This window comes from Triturus cristatus, chromosome 9, assembly GCF_964204655.1.
Source record: "Triturus cristatus chromosome 9, aTriCri1.1, whole genome shotgun sequence".
Lineage (NCBI taxonomy): Eukaryota > Metazoa > Chordata > Amphibia > Caudata > Salamandridae > Triturus > Triturus cristatus.
The window spans coordinates 1,052,943,948-1,052,971,143 of NC_140592.1; the positions used below are offsets into that span (position 1 = coordinate 1,052,943,948).

General features: G+C 41.2%; 1 protein-coding gene across 1 annotated transcript; it reads left to right on the top strand.

Annotated features, from left to right (window-relative positions):
- Positions 1-241: 241 nt before the first annotated feature.
- Positions 242-23,691, top strand: DLL4 (delta like canonical Notch ligand 4). Its single transcript, XM_085626919.1, has 11 exons — positions 242-982; positions 1,087-1,347; positions 2,485-2,542; positions 3,867-4,139; positions 11,233-11,293; positions 11,448-11,578; positions 11,889-12,058; positions 16,613-16,832; positions 17,341-18,073; positions 18,896-19,004; positions 21,773-23,691. Exons 1-11 carry the CDS (start codon positions 929-931, stop codon positions 21,776-21,778), a joined length of 2,076 nt encoding a protein of 691 aa, XP_085483045.1. The 5' UTR covers positions 242-928; the 3' UTR covers positions 21,779-23,691.
- The last annotated feature ends 3,505 nt before the right edge of the window (positions 23,692-27,196 follow it).

Below are 27,196 nucleotides of genomic sequence, written 5' to 3' on the forward strand. Positions count from 1 at the left end.
TCCATTTATCACATAAGTATGGGACTTTTGTGAGTTGCTATATTTCATCCAAGCATGTCAACCTGGAAAAACGATGCCTCGTGTAATCCCAGAGAGCATGGCAGGTACTAGGAACGATTGCTTCTTTAAACGTCACTTCTAGTTCTTGCTGCACTCTGGGTGATGCACTTTGAAAGTCAGATGCTGGTCAGTGATAGTGTACACACACGTCCTATAAAAGGAGGCGACTGGCACGAGCATCGCCTAACTAGAGAGGAAGGAATAATAAGCTACGGTTTTGTTTAATATGAAACGTGTGCATTTTTTGTGCACTGTATGCCTCGTAACGGGAAGCAGCTATTTAGGGGGGGGGGGCGCTTGTGTGAAAGCCCAGTATGGGAAATATATCAACAGATGCCCGGACTCCGCTAATGAGCACACCGAGTCCTTGGTGGTCAGAGCGGCGGTGGCAGCAGGGTATTAATTCTGTACAGGGGTGCTCTCCACAGCACTCGGTGCTGGGAGGGGAGAAGTGGGAGGCGCCAGGGCGCTGAGTGGCAGCCGGAGCAGCACACGCCATGGTCAAGAGGAGCTGCTATATAAACAGTTTCCAGTCGGCAGGCTGTGCATTGCTGCTGCTTGCTGCCAGCGGACACCGAGAGGCGGGGCTGAAGTTTGACACAAGGGAGCCTGCAGGATCCACGCACACGGGGCTTCTTAATCACCTGGATTACACCTTGGCTATTTGTTGTGCTTTGAACCGCAGGGGATATCTGGGAGGAAACGCCACTGCCACATTCTTTTTTACGTCTTTTCTTTTTTGTCGTATTTTGGATTTTCGTGTTCGCTACCTTTTTAAACCACGTGGATGATATAAACATCAACAAAGTGAAAAGACAACTTTATTTTAAGTGTACATTGAATTTGGAGCTTGGCACTCGCGGACGGGATGGCGAGGTTCTGCGTCTTTGGTTTGACGTTTCTCTCCGTGGTTTTGCAACAGGTAAATAAATGAGCGGTGGAGGCAGGCATCGCGGAGGCCTAGGTGCTGGGTGGGGGGCAGGCAGTCAGGTCCAGGTCTGACATGGGTGTCTCTCTTGTGTGCAGGTGTCCTGCTCGGGGGTCTTCCAGCTGCAGCTGCAGGAGTTTGTGAACGGCGACAGCCTCCTAGAGAACGGCCGCTCCTGCTGGCCCGACTGCCGAACCTTCTTCAGGGTCTGCCTGATGCACTTCCAGAAGGTGCCCTCACCGGAGGCCTGCACATTCGGCAGCCTCGTCACCCCGGTGCTGGGGGCCAACTCGTTCGCCATCACTGAGGTCCCGGGATTCAGCAACCCCATCAGGCTGCCCTTCAACTTCACCTGGCCGGTGAGACTGCGGGATCAGTGCGATGACTGTGTGTGTGGAGGGAGTGGGGGGGGGGGGGGGCTCAACGCAGGGGGCATAAGAGCGTTTGTCGTGAGACTGTGGTGGTTTTCAGCGTATGATTGGGGGGCTTCAGGGGTCGTGCGTGTGACTGAGGAGGCTCAGGTTATTCAAGGTATGTGTGTGTTTGTGGCTTTGTGAGTGAGGTGCGGGCTAGGATGGATCGGATGAGCGAGGGAAGCTTTTGCATGTGAATGAAGATGCCCTGGTGTGTGCGATTAATACAAATTGTATGCGTGTAAAAGTCTGAGGGGCTCTGCAGTGTATAGTTTAGTGACCGGAGACACTGTTGTATGTATGCCCAAGCAGAGAGAGAGAGAGAGTGTGTGTGTGTGTGTGTGGGTGCACATGTGTGTGTATTGCTGTAACCCACTGAAACAAAGACCTAAGCTAAAGTAATAGAAACTACTGATGACAAAAAACAAATGCATCAGTGGAAACTTACCAAATAATGGTGGAAAGGGTTAGATTGTGTCAGACATGATCAGGATGGACGGAGGAGAACGTATATCATTAATATAATTACTAGTTTAAAGATGCATTATTTAAATAGCTTTTTGTCAATAGTTTCTACACACGAGCACTTACAAGAACCCCTCAATTTTACACGTAATCTACTGACAGAAATGTAATAGACACGCAATTAAGTTGCAACCTAAAATATACATATTCGAACAATATGTGTTTTCCCAAATATTTTATTAAGCAAAAAAAAGAAACCGATATATTAATTCATAGGCAAAGAGGGGTTGAGTGGGTTTAGACGGGCATCACAAAAGGTGCCGTTATAGAAAATATGCTTATAGTAGGTAAAAGGAAGGTGTCCATTTAGAAGCGCCCAATCCTCCATCCACCCCTCCTTCCTAAGCACTGGAAAGCAGCTCTAAAGAAGCTCTGTTTAATTGAGCTCTGGACAAAGTAATGCTATCTGCAATTAGATTGATTAAACCGTACCACTGACCTGGCAGCTCTGCAGAAAGCGGGGGTTTAGTATTTCATCTACAGTATAAGAACAGGGGACTTCGAAGGGCGCAGTTACTGTATTTTCAATGCATCTCTCAATTTTTGCATTTATTGCAGGGCACTTTTTCTCTCATCGTTGAAGCTTTCCACGCTCCCGTCGACAACCGTGAAACAGGTGAATACAGGCATATTTCTGCATTGTACACGCTAGAGGGCGCCAGGCTTTCACAAACTGGAAGCACATGCTTGCAAAACAAATCTGAAGCAGTTAATCAGAATAACCAACATCCTAAACAATTTGTACCGTCCTTATTGAATTCAAATGTTTATAGTACAGGTTCAGTGTTAGTTTTAGTCCACAATCAAACGCTATGCCCTGCATGATAGGAATCAGGCCTGCTTTGATTTCTGCCCTCCCTACGTAATCTACAACACAATTGCGCTTCCTGTAGTTTATTTTTGGCGTGGGAAAGAAATCCGTTCTCTGGTGAGAAAACCAGAAGTCTGCCAAAATCCCCTGACTGCCTTTTCCTGTATTTTACACCTTTTCAAATTCCGCCCTTTGCAAAAGGAATAATGGGTTCTGGATGTTTTGATGACATAAAGGAAGGGGATATTTCAACAACACTGTTCCCACTTTGAAAACTTTTTGCAGGCTCCTTAAAGTTTTGTACTTGATTCAGCGCCTTTGTGTTTGTTCTTAAGCTAAAGAGTTTTTGCGAACACATGCATTACGATCTAGTCTGCTCCATTGTATGTCAGTGTGCCAAGAAAGAAAAACATCTTATGTTCTGTTAATTTATACCACACAATTTTGAAGATAAGACTTAACTTTAGACAAGAGGGTACAGTGAAGCAGACTGCATTCAAAATGCGGTATAGAAAGGAAATGAGGTAGTTATATAGAAAACCTTTTTTTCATTAAATTCACTCTGCTTTCCAAGTTAATGGGCTTAAAGAAGAATATCACATTGGTGCATGCTAAATAATTTAGTAATTTGGCACTTTACATATAAGTATAGAAGTTGTTAAAATCCCAAATTGGTGTTTTATTCCTAAGGCAGAGAGGCGAAGAAATGGATGGGCACACAACCCTGCACCTTTCAAACAAGCAATTCAAAGTTTATATTTAGAGTATTTTTTAAATACAAACTTTCTTAATTAAAATCTAAAATCTAAAATCAACATGTGACTGAAGTGCAGCGTAGTTGCACATCAACATACTGTGAGTGTATTACAAAGCATACAAAAATATAGTTTTCATCCTACTGTCACTATTAGTTATCAGAGATAACAAAGAATGATTCACTAATCCTAACCATGTGCAATTGTCTTAAAAAGATCACACTGAAAAACTGTTAGTACTGTTAGTTGCTCAAATGTACTGGTAGTCAGGAACAACATATTTCTACTGAGGCCCAGCATGCAACGGGTCATCTCTGTAAGTCAAAAACTCTGTCTTCATGGTTGTAATGGGAACATTGCCTTCTTGTGGCTAGCTTCAGGTTTGTTGGACAGAGCATCGCTCATCAGCCAGTTTGCCATCCAGAGCCACTTGAATGTGAGTGAAGAATGGTCTCAGTCTGTTCAGGAGAAACACCAGATGAAGCTCAAGTACGCATACCGTGTAATCTGCAGTGAATCTTACTACGGAGAGAGCTGCTCTAGGCTATGCAAGGGCCGCGACGACCGTTTTGGGCACTATGTCTGCGACCAAGATGGCAACATGGTCTGTCTGCCAGGGTGGACCGGAGGAGGATACTGCACAGAACGTAAGGCTTTCTCTATTTCCATGTAAATACTGTGCCTCATTAAATAGGGTGTCATTAGAAACACATTACCTAACAAATACAAGCATACTACCCTTGAGCTAAATGCCAGATTCTTGGCATTTTTGTAGATGCTGAAAAATGCCTTTGTTTTTGGTCATGTAATATATATTTTCTTTGGCGAGGATATGTAGGTTTTGCTGGAAATTCCAGTTGTAATGCCATTATCACGTGGGGATTATTTCACAAACCCCTCCACCACCACTGCATTTTCAGCAGAAACTTCATATTGTTTGAAATAGATAACAAATGGTCGAAACACACACACATACATGTGTGTTTTGTGAGTGTGTATAAATATATATATATACACACACACACACACACATAGAGAATATTTCAAAACCAGATGTGTGCAATTTTGTAAAGTGCAGACCGTCAAATCCCTGAGAATTTCTGAAGTGCTGGAAGACTCAACGCATCCCATACTCTGAACAGATGAGAGCAGACCAAAGTGAAAATTAAAGTTAAAATGTTGTTTCACACGTGTTTCTCTTGTGCTTCAAATGTTTACTCTCGTCTACTCCTAAGTCACATACCTCAAACAGTATCAATCACTGCGAGTGGAAGCCTACAGACCATTTAAACCAGGTTGTTTCTGTTACTTGAACCATGAGACGAACTAGATCTATGTTCATAACATGTTCACCCAAAAAAATTCCCGGTCACAATGCTATTACTGCAGCATTTGAGCTGCTTGAGTCACCTTGTAACCTCCTGTAGAATACACCTACAAACTGACCATGAATAACTGTAATGTCACTTGTAGTGTCAATGATAGCACAAATCGGTCCATGCCTCTCACAAACTGCCTTGGGTGAAACGAACCAGGCCTGTGTGAGTAAAGATGGCAGTGCTTCTTTAAGTGATGTATCAGTTTACCTTCCTCTGACATTGTCTCTCCGGTTTCATATAGTGCAAACCGACTACAAGCTCACTGAGAGGTTTCATCTCTCTCTCTCGCACTCAAGTGACCAAGTTATTTTGTTCTGTCTTCTAGTCTCCTGTCTAAAACAATAACAATAAAAAGATAAAGTTCAAACAACTTTCTAACTCGTGTATGTTTTGAAACAAGAGTGCAGCTACTACATCCAACGCCTTTTTAATTCCAAGTATACTCCACTCTGTGCACTGAGATGCTTCTTACATTACCCTGTGGTAGGCAAGTGGGGAGGGCCATCTTGTCATTATGGTACTTAGATACTAAAACGAGTGACCTGTTTAATTGATGCTTGAGGGCAGGTTCTCACATATTCGACGCTTGCTATTCCCTTTCCAGGAATACTACTAGGAACTGACTACAACAGGGGGACATCTAACTGACCGCTGAAGCAGTTAATATGGCAAAAGCAAGATATCCGTTTAGGAGTACCATTTTATAACTACTGCAAAATATTTGTATGAATTTTTTGTCACAGCCCGTTCTCTGAAATAGAACAATAATAAGACTATCATATGGGAAATAAAGATGTGAGATTTTTTGGTATTGCTGCATCCTAATTGGTTAAAACTGGTTAAATAACTTTGACATGGCAACATTTCTCAGAATGAAGCAAATTCTTCTGTTCTGTGCACAAAAAGATATAAAAGATGAGTGGGAGCATGAGACTCTAGGCAAGCATTGCATTTTTGAGGCCCTGGGAGAGTTCAAGCTGAATCTTTCTTCTTTAAAGTAGTTTGAAAGATGGCATATGAGTCATTTATAATAGCTACCTAATGGGTTTCCACCAAAATATCTAGGAAAAATTGTTGTGGGGCCAAAATATCAAGTATATTTACATGTGTATATGTGTGTATATATGTGTGTGTTATGTATTTATATATATATAAAATCGTATTCTCTTCAAGATGCACAGACACTGAGCAAAGAATTGTAAAGCTCTACTCACCCATACTTACCTGCATGCACTCACCTTTATTATATTTTAGTTCTTGATAGTTAGGCCTCGATATTTTAGCCCCACTATATTTTTTTCATCTATAATTTAGTGGCTATGAGATTATGTTCTACTTTTATTACGGAAATCACTCATTCAGATTGGGTTAGATCGAGGCGCTTGGCACTTTAATAAGGCACATCGCATAGATTACCTAAATAATGGACTATAGTTGATTTTATTGTTAATTACGTTTTTGAAAATGTAGTGTATCATGCTGATTGTTTATGTCTAATTGTTATGGTTTTGTTCAACTATACAATAAAAAAATACTAACTACTAACTACTCCTCCAGTTGGCTAGCACTGGGAAAAAGTAATGTTTTGGAGTGTCACAAATAAAACTCAACAGTATTTACCTGAAACTCTATGTCAGAGAAATGCAAACTAACATTTTCACTTAAAAGAACTACCCCATTTACACAGAAAGACCTATACGTTTTATCAATCGCAATTTGTTAGCAGCATTCAGTAATTACCACTCGGGTACATTCAGCATTCAGTGAGCAGCTCAAAGAGACTCACGTGCAGTAATATCATTGTGGTGACTTGGTAAGTTTGGTGGTGACCCATGTTTTAAACACGACTGTGGCCTAGTTGCTCACCTCGTAGCTTGGGTGGCAGAAACCAAACAGTTAGGAAAAAGTCCAGATTTCTTTTGAGAGTGCTGGGCACATTGTTTTACGGTTGATAAGACCTGCACCACTTTTGCCTGCAGTATCAGCTAGGGACCTTTTTCGTATCTTCATTTTTCTGTGGCAGATTTAACTCATAGCTGCCTGTTTTTTAGAATGTCACGTTCTGACTATGTTCCTGTTATTAATGTTACAAAGCTGCAATTCTAGCCATGGTTCAGAGATATAACCCAATCAGGATTTATGCGTTTTTTTAACTCTAGTGTCAAGGAAATAAATATCACTGTGCAGTGAATATATCGCCCCACCGATCGTAGGCCCGGTTTGCTTTCATTGTCATACTTACATCTGGAGCGTTCGACATGTTTCACACTGTGTCCCAACAGTTTCTTTCGGGATGACTGTATATTTGCACTCTGTTTTATAGGCCCAAGAAAACTACAGACCTGTCACTTCACCTGTCTGTCCTCTTAGAAATGTCGTTATCACGTGACCTACGAATGACATTTGAAGGTTCTAATCCATTCATGCTACTTTTATGTGCCACATATAACAGAAGCCTCACGAACCTAAAGTCACAGGGTACATGGACTCCCTAAAAGATTAAGCCACAAGAATGTAAGAACCAGCCTTACTTCATTTTCTCGCTCACCCCCCCAGGTGTCAGTGGGAGCAACCACAACACACCACGCGCTTGCGCGCACCTGGCTCGTGCCGCTGCGCTATCTGGCGCGTGGCACAACAGACGCGTGCCGGCGACTGGTCCAGAGAGCGGTGTCAATTTTTGGCTCAGAGAAACGCCACGCCTCTTCCCAAAAGAACCTAGCGCAAACGGCGAATCGCGGTTACGTCAGCGCTGAGGTATTAGAAAATGCGGGTCAGAGAGCACGTCGCAGCAATTGAAGCGCGCCAAAGCGCTGACATTTTGGCGCGGGCCAGAGACCGGGCAGACTCAAGCCGCAGCTCTCACGCTACCTCACGTCCAGGTTCTGCGGAGGCTCCCCCCGCGGCCTCTCCATTTTCTGTATGTCAGCCCCTCTTCGCACGCCCTGCCGCGGGACTGTGATCCTTTAATCCCCACAGTTTCGTCAGAACAAGGGCGGGGCCAGAGGCAACACGCGCCGCTCGTTAATCGGCAAGTCGTTAGCTGCCGCCACGTGCCGCCCGTTGCTGCTGTTATTGTTTGTGCGGTGGTCGGCAGCTGCACCGATGGGGATGCGGGCGGGGGCCTCACCGCGGCCACCATGGTACAACAATGAAGCAGCTGCCAGCGATTGATGGGAGGCAGGAGGCATCTGCTTGGAGCCAGCCAAGCATTAAACCTTGTGCTTGTATCCCCGCGTAATTGATGCCCCTGCAGCACACGAACCAGAGTCACCACACCAGGATATTAAATAAAAGGCTGCCCAACGAATGCATTTGTAAAATAAGTTAATAAAGAGTGCAAGACAAAATATACTCCTAAAACAAAAGCTTGTTTCTGATAAAGGGATGTTATACATGATTTGGACAGGTACATAATGTTTAGAAGCTCTCTTCTTAATCTGAACTCTCAAACACAAGGATGGTTACGTTTATATATATATTTTTTTATGGGTTTTCCCTCTTGTTCATTATCAATTATGTCTTACTCCATATTAAAAATAAACTGCCTGTACCTTAAGCTGAGATTGGGGCATCTCCTATAGTAAATTCAAAAGCTCAACATAGGTAAAATGTGGGAAGAGAGACGTATTTGCTTTACCATATTTTCCAGTCCAATGAGCGCTAGTTTGGGGGCAGCGAAACAAATGATGCCATGCTATTCAGTGTTGGGAAGATGCCAGGTATTGGACTTCATTTTACAAAGCGTGGGTATTTGCTAGACTTGAAGACACGTTTTCAAACACCTCCTTTAAGAGGCCCAATGTCACTTATGATACCTTAAAGCCACTCCTAAAGCTGCTAAGGTTTCATATTGCTATATGTGACATTTTCATAATTTCAGTGTAATTATGAGACATTTCAACAACTATGAGTGACACTTTCTCGTGAGCAAAATCAAGCTGTGAAGACGAGGTAAACGTAAATATCAAAAATTGCACCCATTTGGCAACGAGAAACTCTTAAGAAGATCCTAAAACTGCAGCATTGTGATATTTCGTAGTTACTAATAGAGACCTCGATGATTGTCTGCTGCCATTAATATAGTATGTGAGCGATCACTGCACTATTCGCTATACAAGAGTATATGTAAATTTAAATTTGATACTTGTATAGCGCACTACTCACCCGCAAGGGTCTCAAGGCGCTTGTACGAATACCGCTGTGGAACCCATCCTGGCTTTCCCTGTGAGGCGTCCACTCCTGGGCACCCCCAAGGTGGAGGCCAGGCATCCTTAGCGTTGTGGGGGCCGTTGTGGAGATTAAGCAAGCTATTGCCCAGAGTTGCAGAGTGGGACTCCATGATTGGAATAGGCACCGAGGCAAGAATTATCAGGTCCGTGGAATGTTTGAGCCCAAGACCCGCCCAGGCGGGGAATTGAACCCTGGTCCCGGGCTAGACCTCTGCATCAGGGTCTGCCGCTCAAATCATTGAGCCACACTTCCAGTATAGCAACAGCCCAAAGTGTGAGCATTTCTTTACATATTGTTATCCAATAACACTAGCTCATACAGTACAAGCCAGTGAGTGACAAAACTACAAGCAATCACCCGCAAAGGAAAATGAGAAAACTCAAAAAGTATATAATACCAAAAGAATATGTTGGTATGTGCACAAATTGATATCAAACAGTACACAAAGCTGTCGGATTACTCCAAACAGCAAAGTGCAAATAAGCCTCTCCCAAACAAACATTAAACATTCAGAGTGCCGAACACCAAACAAGTGAGCTAAAATCACATTGAGTGATTCTGGAGATGTACTCGCCGCCAGTGTCAGAATCCACTTATGGAAAATGTTAGGACCGGCAAAAATGCGAGAAGGAATGTGTGCTTGGGACGCTCTATTTACGCTCGCCCGCATCCCCAATAGAAAGAGGACAGCATGTACATAACAATGACAGCGTGGCTTGGCAGTGATATCTTATAGATCGGAAGCATTTCTTATCTAATTCTGGGCTCAAAGAGAGATGAGTACAGTTTGTGCTACTGCTTCTGGATAGTGAAAATACTGTGATCCGGAAAACTTACTGTTTCCTGTTATAACTGCTACTTCTATGTCAAACGTCTCACAGAAATGGAGGATGAAGGGGTAAATGTATGGTAAGGGAAGGAAAGGTTTAATGAGGGGTAACCAGGAGAGCGGCCACACCACAATGCCATATTGGACAGTGTTGAGATCATGCCAAACAAGAGGAAAAAAAATAGAGCAGCCAATATCGGCCTAATTAGAGGCACTATAAATGCGTGATACTTATTTTTAATGCGGGGACTTGCCTTAAATGCGTTAGGCTAACGCAGGATGCGTGGAACTTGGCAGGGCTGTAGCCCTGTTTTAGCCATCATGACTTTGCATCCTTAGATTTCTCTGTACTTCAAGTGTTAAAAGTACATAATCAAGTCCCAAAACTAAACTTGTTAACTGAAAGGCCCATGACCTTGGCCATTTGACAGCTGTGTTCAAGTAGTTAATGGTGACCTGATATAGTTTGACAAAATAAATCAGTTGAAGAAGCGTATAGGTTGCTCCATGCCACATAGTTGTGTTACTTATCCAAAAGAGATGATCGTGTTCTTCAAGAAGGCCAACCTCAGTGTTTTGCTCAAAACTGATACTGAAGCAGTGATTGAAATGGAATTACGGAAGTGTATGAACTCACTGGCCAAGAGTACCTCAATGCTATTGAGAAATGCCAGTAGTCTCCCATTATAAGTATTGAACCTGCTGAGAATTGCAGGTAGTTTCCCTCTCAAATTAAAGAAGTGCAGCTATTCAGTATCTGTGAGTAACCGCCCATTTAAAGCACTGTACTGAAGAGATCTGGGATTGTAGTGTAGAAACTTTGTAAATGTTTGTCAGCAGTTGTTAATTGTATTGCTATTGGTGTATATGGGCAGTCAGAATTCACATGTTCATCTTTAGCACCACAAGTGACCTTGGTTACAGTGGCCAATTAGCAGGCATAAAAACAGGCATTAAAATGCTTTAGTCCATCTCAGTCTTGTTTAGTTCGCAACCCCGACATCTACACCAATACTGATTTGTATTCTAATAGCGTTCTCTGCTATCTGAAAGGATTTCTTAATCTCCATGTAGTACTAGTTTACGCATCTTAAAGTTAATTCCCTCTTCACACAGTAAAACAATACACACGTAAAATAAGCGTACATTGGATAAAGCCCTCTCGAAAACAACATATGCAATGTGAATGACAGGTTAAAATAAGAAGTGCTCTCGTTTAAACCATACTGTTTGACCTTTGCATCATCATGTTTTCTTTTACTGTTTCTATTCTAATGCAAACATTCATTTATTTTACAGCCATCTGTATGCGTGGTTGCAGTGAGCAAAATGGATATTGCAATAAACAGGGAGAGTGCATGTAAGTATACATACTATCTGCACCACACATTGAAAAACGTTAAGAAGTGTTAATTTTACTTTACTTTATTGAACTGTTTCAATAGCAACATAACAACAGTTACATTAATCCTTTATTTATTTTGGGCTAAATTTAATTTCCTGTTGTTTTTCAGTTGCCGTCCTGGTTGGCAAGGTCGCTTCTGCACTGAATGTATTCCTCATGTAGGATGCCGTCACGGAACATGTGTGACTCCATGGCAGTGCACTTGTAATGAAGGCTGGGGCGGTCTCTTCTGTGACCAAGGTAGGTCAGACCTGTGAAATCATGTCACGTGTGGTGAATACCTCCTTATCAAGTCATCATCTAACCTGAAAGACTATTTTTATTAAGTGAGGCATACAACAAGTGCAGTAAGGCTTTAAGAACAGCATATTTAACAGTTAAGCACACTTAAAAACAGTTATTTTCCTGCACCGTTATTCTGACATTGATTGTAAAAGAAAACATATGTTTATTGAACAATGTAGAGATTAAGAAAACCTCTTTAAAATGGCATTTATTGTTTTTTAAGTCTTTGAACTAACCATTTGTCTTAATCCTTGTTTGTTTACAGATTTGAACTACTGCACTCACCATAAGCCATGCAAAAATGGAGCCACATGCATGAACACAGGACAAGGAAGCTACACATGCTCATGTAAACCTGGGTTTAGTGGGGTCGACTGTGAGAGAAAGATCAGTGAATGTGACAGCAACCCCTGCAGAAATGGAGGGAGCTGCACGGTAAGAAAAGCTAAAGCTACTGTATTGCCATCAGGAGCCTAGTGTTCTTGCACAAGGAAAGGCTGGAAAATAGCTGACTGGTGTTCCTGAATCAGTTGCCTTTATCTATGAAAGACTAATGCATCCAGGAGGAGTTGCCACTTGCTCAGCTGTGAATTTGTACAGCATGCCTTCAATTCTGTGATGCAGAATGGCTTAGCAGAACGTCTAAGGTGTTCTGTGAATTAAATGTCGAGATATCTAGGAAATGAAAGGGGGAGCAAAATATTTTCTTCTACCTTGTAATTGGGGTTTTCTGAAGCGCTTATGCACCTGAAGGTCTCTTGGCACTATCCCAGTACATGCGCAAATCAATAGTAGTTAACAGGTTTTAAAGATCAAGTGTGTGTTAATCTTACTTCTGAATTTGGTGGTGCATGATTTGCACATAAGTGTAAAGTGAGGGAGTTCCACAGTCTGGCTGCATACATTGAGAAGCTACGACCACCCACACCGATGTTTGAAAATTTAGGATAATTACTTGACCAACAGTGGATGAGCAGCGAAACTTTAAATGGAACATTTTTCTATTCTATTTGTGTTAAAACTGGGTGAGATTCAATTTAAAGATATCTGTACCGTACATAGTCTCTTGAAGAGGATACATTCACAAACTGGGAACATTCGAAGGGTGTACAGGTAGCTGTAACAAGAGGCTCCACTTTTAATACACTTAGCTATGTGCTGAATAATTTGTAGTCTCTCTCTTGAAGTCATTTAGTAAGCCCAAATAGTTTGCCTCATCGATTCTTGAGCCAGTAATCACTAAGACTACCCATCTTTTTGCATCCGTCTTCAAATATAGAGCCCTTTTCCAAAGTAGTTTTAGATTGACGTTGTAACAAAAGATACAGTAGATGAGTGCTGAAATCTGCTTTGATAAGGCGAGATTACAATCAATCTCAGATCACAGGTTATTCACTACTTTAGACGGAGCTGGCTTAGAGAGGACCCATTTCAAGGGTCCATTAGCATATAGTAAGGTTAGATTTCCCATTAAAGATGGGTATCTCACTTTTTTTTGGGCTTCGGTTTAAGTCAGTTGTTTTCCATTAATTCTTAATGAATTCTCCCGGTGCCAGGAAAATGGAACAGGAGGACTGTCTAACCGGACTAATAGTTGGGTATCATTGGCATATATGTATAGATTTACATTCCTGGCAAGAACTAGTTTTGATATAGGACTTCATAAATATTAATGAGATGGGGGAAATTGCGGAGCCTTGGGGTACAGCACAATTGTACTTCAGTTGCAGTAAAAGAGGACAGCTTTACTGCTTGTCTTTGTTCCTTAATAAATTCTAAGAACCATTCCCAAGCAGTGTCTTTGATTCCTGCTTCTTTTGGTTGCTCTGGAGAATTTCTTGATCTACTAAGTCGAATGCTGCTGGCAAGTCTAAGGAAAAGCGCGTTCTATAAGGCAGCGCGCCGTTAGGATCCCGGTCACGCCCTCGTGGCTCCTGGAAGAGTGATTGATCGCTGCGATCGATGAGAAGTACTTCCGGGTCAACACCGACGTAACTTCCTGCCGGTGCCGGTAATGGGGGGGGAGGAGGGGGCGGCGGGTCTATTTAGGTCACATTGCCCTGCCCCTCGCCCTCTCTTCCTTACTGCGCCGGCCCCGTGTGCTATGGACTGCGTGAATCTCCCACCCACCCATCCCTATAGGTAGAGCTTGGGAAGGTGTTGGAAGTGGAATGAGGAGTGGCGGTAATGAGGCCACATAAATTGCATTACATTGTTAAGGGGAGTCCGCCTGCAAACACCCTAGGCCAGCACTGAGGGGGAGATACGGTAAGCTCACTCCAGAGAGTATGGAGACACCAGCTGGGGGCAAGGGCATCAGTTTACAATCTAGGGCATGGGGCATCCGCCCCTGGTTATTCCCTGCGAGCCCCGGTGGGCAGCCTGGTGGTGGAGGGGTGGGCCCCTCAGGTGGCGAACAAGGACCAGAGGGCAGGGGCTTACCACTCAAGGACGCAGGTGGATTGCGCCTTGCGTGACTCTCAGTTGGGGTGGTGCGAGCCAGAAGGCCCCTTAGTGCTGGAGCGATAGAGAACATTCTTTGTTGATAAAATTAAGTTCTGTCATTTCTACCGATAAATTATGAAGTTATGATCAACATAAATATGAAATGTCATACAGTGATCAAAGATGATAAATCTATGTCGTATGAAATTTGAGTCTTAATTGATGATATATATTGTCATGTATATATGTGATGGTTTATAATAAACATGGCCTCTTTTACCCACAGCTCTGGTCGTCAAGTCTTGATTTGTGGGTTTGATGGGGGCGGGCCGGGAACAATCTGAGGTGTCCAGGTCCTAATAAAACAGAACATTGACTTTACCCATGTCCACTTTCATTCTTAAGTCGTTGAGTATTGCAAGAAGGACCAACACAGTACTGTGGGCCAATCGAAAGCCTGCTTTGATAGAATCTAGTACAGTAGCCGATCACAGGAGAGTACTCGGTTGTTTAGCCTCATTACTTTCCAGTAGCATGGATGCTGTGGGTAATAATGATATTGGCCGGAAGCTTTCCATTATCAAAATGATCCAGTACAGATTATTATTTTTAAATTGGTGTAACTAAGGAAGTTTTGTAGTATTTGGAGACAATGGTTTGTACTAGTGATAAATTAAGTGTGTTTTATAAAGGTGGTAAGCGAATAGCCTGCAGTCTGGTTGTAGATTCACTGCCCTGTATCAATCCCCACAGGAGAGTATATAGGTATGCACTCAAGTACGTATTGTCTTCAGGACATGGGTCAGAAGTGGAGCCTGACTTTAGTTTAGTCAAGACTGTCTGAAACTCTTCCGTCGAGGAAGTAGAGGGTAGAGAGCTAACTGGGTTGTAACTAATAATTAGCAGCGGCTGCGGGAAATGTACCATATTCAATTTCAAATTGTAATATGTTGTTAATAAGATAGTAATTTAAAGAGCTGCATAACAATTTTGATGGGTAGATTTTATGCCCTGGTTCTGGTGATATATGTAACGTAACTGATGATATTGTTTTAAAAATAATGTACTAGTTATAGCACTTTTGTAAGCCATCATGGCTGCTTTATTGGATCATTTTGATACTTTATTGTTAAGTCATCTCCATTGGCTTTCTGCTTGATGTAGTTTAGTTTTTTCCTTGAACCAAGGAGCAAAAATATTATGTTTAGTAAAAAGTTTAGACTTAACTGGGCAGCAAGGCCAGCTGCTTGGGTCACCAAATTAAGGTAAGCTGTACAGCTTTCCTCCATGCTCTTTGCCAAAATTGTTCCATTCCCTGCCAAACAAATGGCACAAATTCTGGAAGCCTTACTGTTGCTGTCAATGAAAAAATGGAAATAAATCCTTACTGTGGCTCGGATCTTTTATGAGTATGTCTGAGAAGTCAGTTTTTGATTAGACAAGCATTGACTCAGTATAAATTGTTTCTTGTTCGAGCCCATTGTTTTGCTAAATTGGCTTTTCGAATACAAATAAAACACAGGTGAACCCGTATTATTGTACTGTGTGTGCTTTTTCCCCCCAGAGATATTAGGCTGACTCTTAAGTGACTGCTTTCTGCTAGGCTGCGAAAGGTGTTTACTGTATTCCTGTTCTTGTGTCATTCTTTCTACTTCAGTAACTGTAATTTGTGGTATTGTGTGGAGCCTTTGAAACAGTTTATATGAAAAGTAATACAGGACAGCTTGCTTGTTTCCTGTGTCTGTTTCCCAAAATGGTTCCTGTGGTATTACAGGAACACATCGAGACTACTGGTTACGAATGCTCAAAGCCATGCTTAATGTCACTGGTTTACAATTGTATAGTGGTTTTATTCAGTTCAACAAAGACTTTGTGAATCTGCCCCCACATTACACCCTCACATTGGGTGCAGATTTGAGCCTTTTGGAAAATCACAAAACTTTGCAGAAGTAAACATAGGAAATAGAAATAGAAAGATGCGCCAGTTGCAGGTTAAAAAAATGTTTGTTGATTCCTTTTCTTGCCAGTGCATAGTTACATTCTTTTGCATATTAGTATGTGTTCAATTATTAATGCTGAACTGCAATCGCCTGTAGAGAAGCCCTTTCCCCTACATCTCAAACAATTTTAAGGGCGTTCCCTTTCTATTCCCAAACTGGAAATTCAGTAGTAAATCTCTTGCCATTTGACCAGGGTGGGCAGGGATAGGTGGTGAATTTGTGGGTATTTTCAAACTTACCAGGAAAGCCCCCCTCTAGAACGAGCATTACTTGAGTAGACTTTACTTGTGTGTAATATTACACAGCCATGAGGTAATATTGGACTTGAGTAACGAATTTACAAATGCTTGTTACCTTTTTTGAATACCTTATAAATAGAGCCATGTATACATGGGCTTGTCTGTGGAAATGACTGTGAATCAGGCCTCTTTGTTTAGTGGATATGTGCATATGTATGTGTGTGTCTTTATATTGTGCCAACGAATATAGTAAAATGACAAACCCAAACATTCGTTCCCGTCACAGCATTTTTATTCTTTTGCAGGACCTGGAGAATGGTTACGTGTGCGAGTGTCCTGTGGGCTATTTCGGATCTCACTGTGAAAACAGTGCCTTGAATTGTGCAGATTCCCCATGTTTCAATGGTGGTTCATGCCAGGAAAGAGAGCCAGGGGCCAGCTACACCTGTTTCTGTCCGCTTGGCTTCACAGGCTCCAACTGTGAGAAGAAGGTTGACAGATGCACCAGCAACCCATGCATGAATGGTATGTATGTAATGATTTATCACACAGTTTTTTCCTGAAATGTTCTCCAAAATCTCCCAAACCTGTGAGCATTGCCTATTTATCTCGGGCTGTTGTCCATTAGCCTACCACCAGGTCATTCCTGATTTAGCACACCTTTCACTTCTTTTGATCACCTTTGTCACCAAGATGTTTGCATGTCAGACCACAGTGTTGTGACATGCTGTACAGCACCACAGCTTGCATATTTAAATAAACCTGGTGGATCAAAGTGCATACTTATGAATCAGCCGTACTTATCTCCTTATAGGCATATTGCTGTTGTATAAACAGCAGAGATAATTATGACACGTGACCTTGATAAAGGGTCTCATTACAGACTCAGATTCCAGTACAGTACGCTCTGAGTCACTGGATAAGAGTTTAAAAAAGGTTAATGTCTCAGTGAGTAAAATGCATTCCAGAAAGTAGCTTGAGTGCATTCGTAAACCTGTGCCTGGTTGAACTTTTGGTTTCATTTTTCTTCTAGGAGGTGTGTGCATTGACATGGGTCACACGCGACGTTGCCGCTGCCATTCTGGTTTCACTGGCCCAATGTGTGAAATCAACATCAACGACTGTGCCAGGAGCCCCTGTCTGCATGGGGGTACATGTGTTGATCTGATAAATGACTACGACTGCACCTGCTTGATGGGATATAGTGGAAAGAACTGCAATCTTAAATCCAGAGATGTATGTGCCTCTGCACCTTGCCAAAATGGAGGCACATGCCACAATAGACTTTATGACAATACCTTTGTTTGTGCTTGCCCCAGTGACTATATGGGAAGCCAGTGTGAGTTTCCAGTATACACTGTGACTGTGCCAAAGCCCAGTGCCCAGGATAGTAACTTCCCATGGCTGGTTATTTGTATTAGTGTTGGCTTTGTGGCACTGCTAGTCTTGTTGTTCATGATCATTGTGGTATTCAGACATATGCGAAAGCACCAAGAACAGGATGGTGAAACTATGAACAATCTTTCAGACTTCCAAAGGGACAATTTAATAACAGACTCTCAACTGAAAAACAATAACAGGAAGAAGGACCTGGAGGTGGACTGTGGAGTGGAGAAAACAAATTATAAACTGAAAAACCACACAACGGACTTTAATCTTGTGAAAGATCTGCCAAGTGATATTAATGACCGAACTGGAAAGGATGAGAAATTTCATAAAAACGAAAAGTGTTTAGAAGACGAAAAGTCTCCACTTTATTTATATAGGTGAGAACATGTCAGATTTGTGTAACCTGCAAAGAAAATACTTGTTAACATCTTATGAGAAAATGGTAAACTTCAAAAGATGGTTGTCTCAACAGAACATATTCTTTTATGAAAATGTGGATTGTAGTGTTACGGTTAAGTCAAAGAGACAAACGAATATGGGGCCACATGGACATCTCCTCCATAGTATTAAATCCACAATCTGTTCTGTAGGCTATTAACTTTCTGGGGATGCAAAATATAATAACTGGGGTACATTGGGCAGGCATGCATCTCTACGACATGTAGAAAAATTAAGCTCGCTCCTTGAGTCGAAATACTACTACAACTTGCATGTTGCAGAAAATATCTAAGTAGACTACAGTTTTCAGGTTTGCACATGTGGAGGTGTGTGTCATCTATGTGATACAGGCAGGCTTGATGAGCTGAGGTTGAAAATACAACCCCTGGCCTTCTGATCAATACCATTATGATGATGGGCGTGCTGGTTTTACATTTTGCATGCTACAGATAAAGATCTCATGTGCTGTAAAACAACTTCACACAGTGTTGACCATCGGTCCATGGGACTTTGATCATAATATTTAATATAGTTGAGGGTGCAAAATGTTTTAAAAATCATTCACAACTGTCTCTCTTCAACGGTCTGTACATTCAGTATTTGGGGAAGTAGAATTGGGTTGCAAAAGTAGTTTGTTGTGAGGCATTTGCTAAAATAGTTTGTGGTGTGTTGTTGATTTCTATATCTTTCTCTGTTTCTTTCATTCCTAATTAACACACATTTTAACAGATTTATTTTATTCCCCTCTTGCTCTTTTTTAGTGAAAAACCTCAGTGTAGAATATCAACAATATGTTCTCCGAGGGACTCTATGTACCAGTCTGTCTTCGTGATAACAGAGACAAAAAATGAGTGTGTCATAGCCACAGAGGTAAAGAAATTACTCTAAAAATATATACTAAAAAATAAGCGACAGTTAACGTTTCCCTGGGCACGAATGGTTTCTATAGTGAATCACTGAAGCTATTGCATGCATGTTCAGTATTGTGATAAGTAGCCTTTTGTTAGAGCTTTAAATGTTAAGCTAATGTTCCACCCCAATGCAAAGCAATCATGTGTATACTTTTATGAGTTTCACAAACGAGTTTTCAAGAGTAGTAACGGCCATTTCACTTTTTAACGCTAGAAAACTCACAAAAGAGCTATGTACCAGTATTATTGCTTTTTACCACATTTGCAACAGATAGATGCGTTTCTTCACATCTTAAATGCCAAACTGCAAGGCCACAACAACTCTAAGGTTCTTTTCTACAGTCACTATAATTAACACCTTCACTATTTTGATCGACTCAGCATTTACAAGCTTACACCAAATATTGAACATGCTGCCCCAGATCATTATGAAAATTAAATGGAAGTTACTGTGTTCTGGAAGAATAACACAACTGAGTGCTACAGATATGCCCTGGCAAATATAATAAATGGGCCTGTAACATATGTTCTAGCTAGAGGTAGCATGCACTAAATAGAAAATTAGATTGATGATGAAGCGTCTTAAGGGATTTAACCGCACCTCAAAACTATTCAGTGATTTGTGTGGTTTTGTATAATGAGAACTTACATATAAATCAACAGGGCCCTTTACGGTGTAGAGGGAACATTACATAAGAGCTGGGGAAGTGTTTGGGCTCTCTGAGAGGAAATACTTCCTGTGCAGAGGCATGATGATGATCTGGAGTTACCCCTCTCCGAAGTCACACTTTGGGGATGGGTTGTTTGAAGAGGAGCATAATGAGCAATTTCCTGTGCAGGAGGATAGATTCTGCTTGAATGATTTCTATTTGGATGGCATTCCATACTCTGGGCGCATAGCAGAAGAAGGCCAGGCATCTTGGTCTGTCTTGAATCTCCTAATTCAAGTCAGTGTACCTCTTGAAAGGTTTTGTGCACTAATATCGGAATTTTCTCAACCATTTACTTTTACAATTTTGTATGGCAGATGATGGTCCAATATTTAAGTATTTAATGAAAAACGATGCATTAAGAGCTTTGATTAGCATATACACATACTGAGAGATATTCTATGCAGAAAATAAGTGGTTGATGAGACGAAGTGATAGCCAACATTTGTGAAACAGGCGAGCAAATAACGTGTGGTTGATCAGAGGTGTTCTTGTTTGTTTTACAAATACTAAGATCAGTCACTATGAAGTAAAGAAAAAATAAACTTAGAAACCAGTGGGTTCTAGAATTCTTAAGGAAGAGGAACAGTTATACCAATCAAGTAAAAATGATTATTTTGATTGGAACACTAGCAAAATAAATCACGGCAGTGCTGTGGATCGTATATGTTGATATTTGAGAAATATTTAGATATGGTTTCACACTCATGACTTTTAAAAAACGTTGAATAACTTGGGAATGGGTATTGGTAAGCAGGCCTGATTTGAAAGTGGTTGATTGGTAGGTTCCGAAGAATGTTAGTGAATGAAGTTCACTCTGAGGGAAAGGGGCAGACAAGCTGGGATAGATTATTGATCCATTGTCCTTCAAAGTATTCTTAAGTGGTGTTTCAGATCTGCTGAAAGGTAAATCTGTTTGCACATGCCACACCATCTGCAGTACAGTTGATAAACCTGAGGTTTGTGAAGAAAATTAGGTTCTGCTTAGAAAATCTGAATAAGTGCTGAGGGACATGGCAGGTTCTGTTCATCGCAGCTACGTGCAAAGCCACGCCCCTAAACCACAGATCTCATATAGAGCCTTAGGTAGAAGTGTGGAGGCCACACCAGCAGAGAGAAGTGTAGATTTAAAAAAAAGCTCAGAGATGGCCTGCTAGTGTGTTAAATTATTTACGCAATATTTTGAGACTAGATAGCTTAAATATGAAATTCTGGTGAAAAGGTAGGGGAAGAATGTCAGGTGTATAGAACCGCAAATTCCAAAAAGATAACAGTGCCGTGTTTTCATGAGACGGTAGAGAATGCACAGACTACTATTGAAGCAGAAGTGATTGAGACAAAAACAGTGTTTAGATTCTGGTCTGAGCATGTCACAGTGAACACACAACTGTAAGAGCCACACTCATGTTGAATCTCGTCTAGTTTTCTGTAAAAGAGCAATATGGCAAGCTTTATGGAATACAGTGGAAATGTCTTCAACTTGCTAAACTTTGCATATGTGCTTCAGTTTGATCAATCCCGAGCCTCTGTTGTTTCTGGTTAAGTGTCCAGCAGAGGAGCAGGTCGACTAGCGGTCATTCTTCTCAGCTTCACAATCATGACAAACCTTGACCTGTGACACTTGACCCTGACCAGGGCTCAGTCCTCATTAGTGAGATTTCTCTGTTAAATAGGCAGTCGCTGCTTGGGCAGGTGCTTGATTGGAGCGGGACGAGGAGGGAGTAGCGCGCACATGTCCTAGGGAACAAGAGGCTGTAACGGGTAGTACGATGAATGACAAAAACACTTCCTAATCACCATTAACAAATGTATGGCTCCAGATGGACACTGCACTGGAGCCAGTTAGTCTGTCTAAGAGGAACTGTTTGTAGGGAATTAGTGCAACCTCGGAGGCACCCTGACCGTGGAGAAAGGGCAAACAAAGGGCACTGTGCATTCTTCCGCCATGCATACTGACTTTATGTGAAATGATGGTTTGTTTAGTTCAAAGCTCATCTCACTGGCTTTCTTTTCACAGGTGTAAGGCATGAATGTACATCTGCAACCCGCTATCTCCGCGGCAGCACCAGAGAGACACCTGCCACTGCACTGTCCCTGACTCAGGACTGCATGTTGACGGTGGGTGTTCCTTACATGCAGTTTGCTGCTCTCAGAAGGACTGGACTGAGATGAACAGAGCAGAATGACTTTAAGGAAAGATGCGATATTCTGCCTTTTCATGATCTGCTTTTGGGTAATTTGAATGTAAGCAACGTTAAAAGAGAAAAAACAGAGAGAACTGGAGCAATAAGAACTATTGAAAGCTGACACGAATTTTTGGAGGCCTCTCAAGATCGAACTTTGAGCAGCATTGTTTTCCGTGAGAGCCCAAGTTGCCGACAGCTCATTGATATGCTTGGATGTATGGAAGCAGTGCCACTACCGGCGTGAAAGACCTTTCAGAACAAGCTAGATATGTTTGCTATGCAGATACTGGATTAAGAATAATCGAGATATACATTTTTTTAATCTCATGAGTTATAAAAGTGCCTAAAGTGTGTTATAGAATCAGTAGCGTCCATTGAGAGATTCACCGCCTCCTTTTGCAATACCCAAACAGTATTGGGCTGAGTTGATACCTATTTTCCTGTATGTACACTACTAATGAGCAAGAAAGCAATCTTCCACCACCATTCATCTCAGCTAGTTGAAGCCCATGCAAACTCCTACACTTGAGTGTTAACTTTGGTAGGTGACATTGCTGAATTGTATGGGATCCCAAGAATAACATCCTCTCCAGAAGAAGGGACATATAAATGAAAGTGAGGCCTTCATTGCCGACTCGTCTCTTTGTAGACCGAGACTTGAGGGATGGCGCCCATACCATTTTCGTATGCCTTACAATGCGTTTTGAGTCAATCAGGAGCTGGAACCTGCAGATGCAAGGCCACAGCTGCCCTTGTCACACCTTTTGCACTACAGATTGTGGTTAGAAGCAATCCTATTTTTGTTTTTTCTGTGGACTTGGAAATTGTGGTTTTGTTGGTAAAACAACAAAATTGCTCGAAACTGGAACTAATCTGTCACTCATAGTCTTTGGTTTACATAGAGTGGTATTGTCCGTTTTTGCTTGCAGAGTGTGGTCTCTTCAGTTATTTCATGCATTTCAAACCAGTTTCAATCTGTTTCTGTGGCCTAACAAGAAAAGAGTTAAACCCTAATTTTTCAATTCGTCTTGGACTCTGAACCCCGTGTCAGAGCAGGCCATAAAAGAATGGCTTTCCACCTCTTATTCTTATTGTACCAAGCTCAACAGAAATTGGAACAGAGCTCACTTGTTAAACCAGCAGAACTGGCAATTTGACTGTTTACGTGTATATATAATAACATATTTATTTATATGTACACTTACAATCAGGAAGAATAAGAGGACTCAGCAAGCACATATCCAAAAACGACAGTTGAAGTCCAAACGATTGGCTGATAGTGAAATATTTAATGTTGGTGAGACTATGGAAGAATTATCCAAGGAAAACAGCAGTCCGGGCTGTTTTTATTGAAAAACACAAATTAGCTATACCATGTGCCGTCCAGTACGCCGATCAATTTGCTGCCTTTATTCGTCCAGTGTGGAGACATCTCCATAACCACTACGGCCTTCCACTCCGACCACACAAGAGCTTTTTACAAGACTTTATCAAGACATCTTTTGGAAATCAATAATACATTTTCGTTTTGATTGTTGTTGCTTGTTTTTTTTGAAGTCTAGAATTTCAATAATTTAAAAAAATGAAAAGCACTGAACTTTCTACGTTTTATAGCATTATTTTGTATATAATGTATATTTATAATCAATACAGAATTGTACATATGTTTATTTCTTCTTATGTCATGTTTTTCATGTGATGTCAACAAAGTTTGAATTTGTGTTTACACAATGAAAGCATCTCCCTTCTACCAAAATGTTCTATGTCCTTATTTGCTCCGTTGAAGCTTAATCTTCACAGTGATACCACTTTTCAAAGCTCTAAGCACATTTTCGCAGGGTTGAAAGACAACCTTACTAATCCCCCCACTTACACGTCTAGATCATGTCTATCATTATGTTAACACAGTACGTTAAGAAAGTATGAAACATGGCCAGTGTGACATGGCAGGGGTGTGCATGCGTTTATTATTTAATATGTTTCAAATAATTTAAGTCTCTCGAAAACACAGCCATTGTATTTTCTTCAAATTAGTCAGTGTCAACCACCTGAGGGCATGCGTTGCTAGCGTTTGCAATGTTAGGTGTTTAGCATAAATTATACCAACTAAACTTAAGTTTGATAAAGATCCCGAAAGGTAAAATCTGTTTTTATTCGACTACTTAGGCTTTTGGTATAAAATGTTGCTTGAGTTGTATTAAATTAGTTGCTAGATATAAATTGGCAAACTGCTTTATAAGACTAAGCGTTTAATTTGACACCATTAACATGCTTAGTCTTGTTTTGTTGATAATAGGTTCAAATGAAAAAGGGGCATGCCAGCTAGAAAAAATTTGATCCTAGTAATTTTTTTTTTGCTCTTTTTGGTTGAGCGAGTCACTTTTGGCACAAGAAGAATTGAACAAGGAAAACCGGTTATCCAAAATGCATGCAAAAATACAATTTATGATATAAGGAAAAGAGAGAGTGAAATGATCTACCACATTTGGGAACGGTTCCACAGCCTGACTTCTAAGCGTGTCTTCACAATATGATACTTTCACCACCCTGATATATGGGAAACCAAATTTAACACAACTTTAAAAACTGCACAACACACAAACCCCAGCAACACATTCAGAAAGGCATGTTATGTTTAGATGTCCCAGTAGTTCTTCCAAACTGGTCCTCAAACAAGTCCACAAAACGGGTGCTTTTTGTTAGGAGTGGTTAAATATTTGAATGTTCATTGAGAGGACATTTCTCCGGGGTTCCAAAGCGACCTTTTTGCTTAGCCCAGGTAAAATATAACACTTTATAAAACACAACACACTTTTTTTTCTGCTGTGCTCGAGAATACAGAGCTGTAACACACATATATATATATACATATATATATATATTCAAGAATCCGCAGCGTCTCTGCCTTAATTAGCCACACACGGACACGGACCGCATTCCTGGTGCAAATTAGGTATTTATTTTGTAGATGTCTCCGCCATTATATATATATATATACCTCCAAAACCTGCTCTCGAGGTAGAAAACAGGACCAACGCAACTTGGAATACCTTTGTGCATATTTATACAAATGCGGTTTGCCAATGAATGTGTTTGGGCCGCGAAACCAGCCTTCTTCAACATAACGAGTGCCATAGTGGTATCACATTTTATACACTATTGCAAAACACATGATGATAGACATACAAGATTTCAGAGATTTCTCCCAATGTCGCTGTGCTTTACACTCTATAATAATGTTCTGAGTAGCCCCACTACTGGATCTAAACAGCTATCACACTGAGCGACTGCATCAAAACCAGTATCGTTCCTGATGGAGTTACTAGATTGTGGACTTCCGGTATAATACCTTAGACAAGTGGCGGATCCCCACATTAGACCCCAACAAATGCACAAAAACAAGCAATGTTCATGCAGAACGTTAAAAAGCAAACCATTATAGACAGTTTGCACAGTTCAAGAGGGCACTTTCCCCCAATGGATATATAATTAGTGAAGGGCATAAATGTTCACAACAACACGTGGTGCACTATTAGTTAAAATCACAACTGAACAAGGCATTCCAGTCCATCATTTAAACCACAGTCACAGAAAGGGACTCAATACTGAGAAATTCGAGACCTAATATCAGTCTCAAATCGCTGCTAATTTGCATGTAAACAGCAAGGTCTATTTAAATATGAAAATAGATCTATATCCGCTGTGCACAACTAATAACACAGTCATTTCTCCTCAGAATTTCCTAATCCGCAGTCATGCCCAGCGATACTCATGGCAGTTTCGCACGGCATCAACCCTGCTGAATCCCACCCTGCTACTGTGCGGTCTCCAGTTCACTTGAACAAAAAAACTTATCTTGGGTATATATATAATTAGGCATGATGGGCAGAGAGTGCACCAATCCAATCCAATCATTCTATATCCTATATTTGTTTCCTGTTTCAGATGACCTATTGCCATTCATTCCTGCAAAAAAGATACAGCCTTGATTAAGTTGACATGAGTCGCAGAAGTTCTGTTGATTTAGAGTACTGTAGTTCCAAGTACCATTTGCCGACATAACCTGGAGAAAGAGAAAAAACAAAATTAAGACTGAAAACCCGGTCCCCATGGGGGGGACCGGACGCATGGACGCCTTTATCAAAAATTCGTTGGGACCTACGATTGAGGCCCTGGCTTGCTGGTTAGGCTGTGGAGTGGCGGCGAAAGAGACCGCTCCTGCCCAGTGTTGCCAGATTTTGAGACCCATCCCAAGCCCAAAACAGCTCAAATATAAGCCCAAATCCAGCCCAACGCAGACCAGTTCCAGCCCAAAAACCATCCCAAAGTAGCAAGTCTCAAATTATGCAGAAATAGTCATCAGAAACAATTTTAAGGACAAATAAACATTCTATTCAATATACAGATAGTGGGAGGGAGTTAACTGGGCACCTGCCTTAATGCTACTCATTTGTAAGACCAGTCCCCACAGTGACTAGCCCACTAACCTAGCTACATTAAAATCTGTCATCTGCATATTACATGATGTGCTATGACAGAGACACATAAACCTACACTACTTTGATTCAGATCTGGGACTACACAAACCAGAGATCTCTGTGACAAATACTTTAACCTCCAAAGTTCTCACCAATTAATATTCACTGATATTTACTGGGCACCTCTACAGATGTCTTACCTCATAAAATATTAGAATACGCAGACTTTGCAACCAATTACGCATAACAGATGTAGTAGCATGCTTCTTGTTGCCAATTTCTTTATGGCAGGGTTTTAAAAACAATTTTAGTACTATTTGTTGAGCATTGGGATTGTGTCACTTTTGCAGCACAAGCTTAAAGCACAATTTGTTAAATCTCGTAATGTGCTTAATGCACTCATGATATTCCTACTAAAAACAAATGTGTGGGATCTTATCTGATGCTACTTCGCGTGATGTCAATTACTGTGATGCCACACATTGTGACATCATGGGCTGTGACGGCAGGCACCATGAGGTCACTTGCATACTGACTAACTAGGTTACTGACTAAGTAGGTTATTCCCCCCACGTGCTAAAGCTGTAACTTCAATGCCTTCTATTTTAGGAAGGAATAATTTTACCAAAACACAAAACCTGCTTTTCAACTTTTTCGAAAAACTACCAACCATTATTTTCAATATTTAAAAAAATACAATTTACATATTTTATCTTTAATGATTTGGCAAAATTAACACACGCGTCCCATGGAAAAAGTCACTAAAAACACAGGGAA

Excerpts from the sequence above, each read along its gene's own strand:
- DLL4 (XM_085626919.1), top strand. The coding sequence starts at position 929 with ATGGCGAGGTTCTGCGTCTTTGGTTTGACGTTTCTCTCCGTGGTTTTG. Across the intron at positions 11,294-11,447 it reads AATAAACAGGGAGAGTGCAT|TTGCCGTCCTGGTTGGCAAG; the intron begins GTAAGTATACAT and ends GTTGTTTTTCAG. Across the intron at positions 18,074-18,895 it reads TCTCCACTTTATTTATATAG|TGAAAAACCTCAGTGTAGAA; the intron begins GTGAGAACATGT and ends GCTCTTTTTTAG.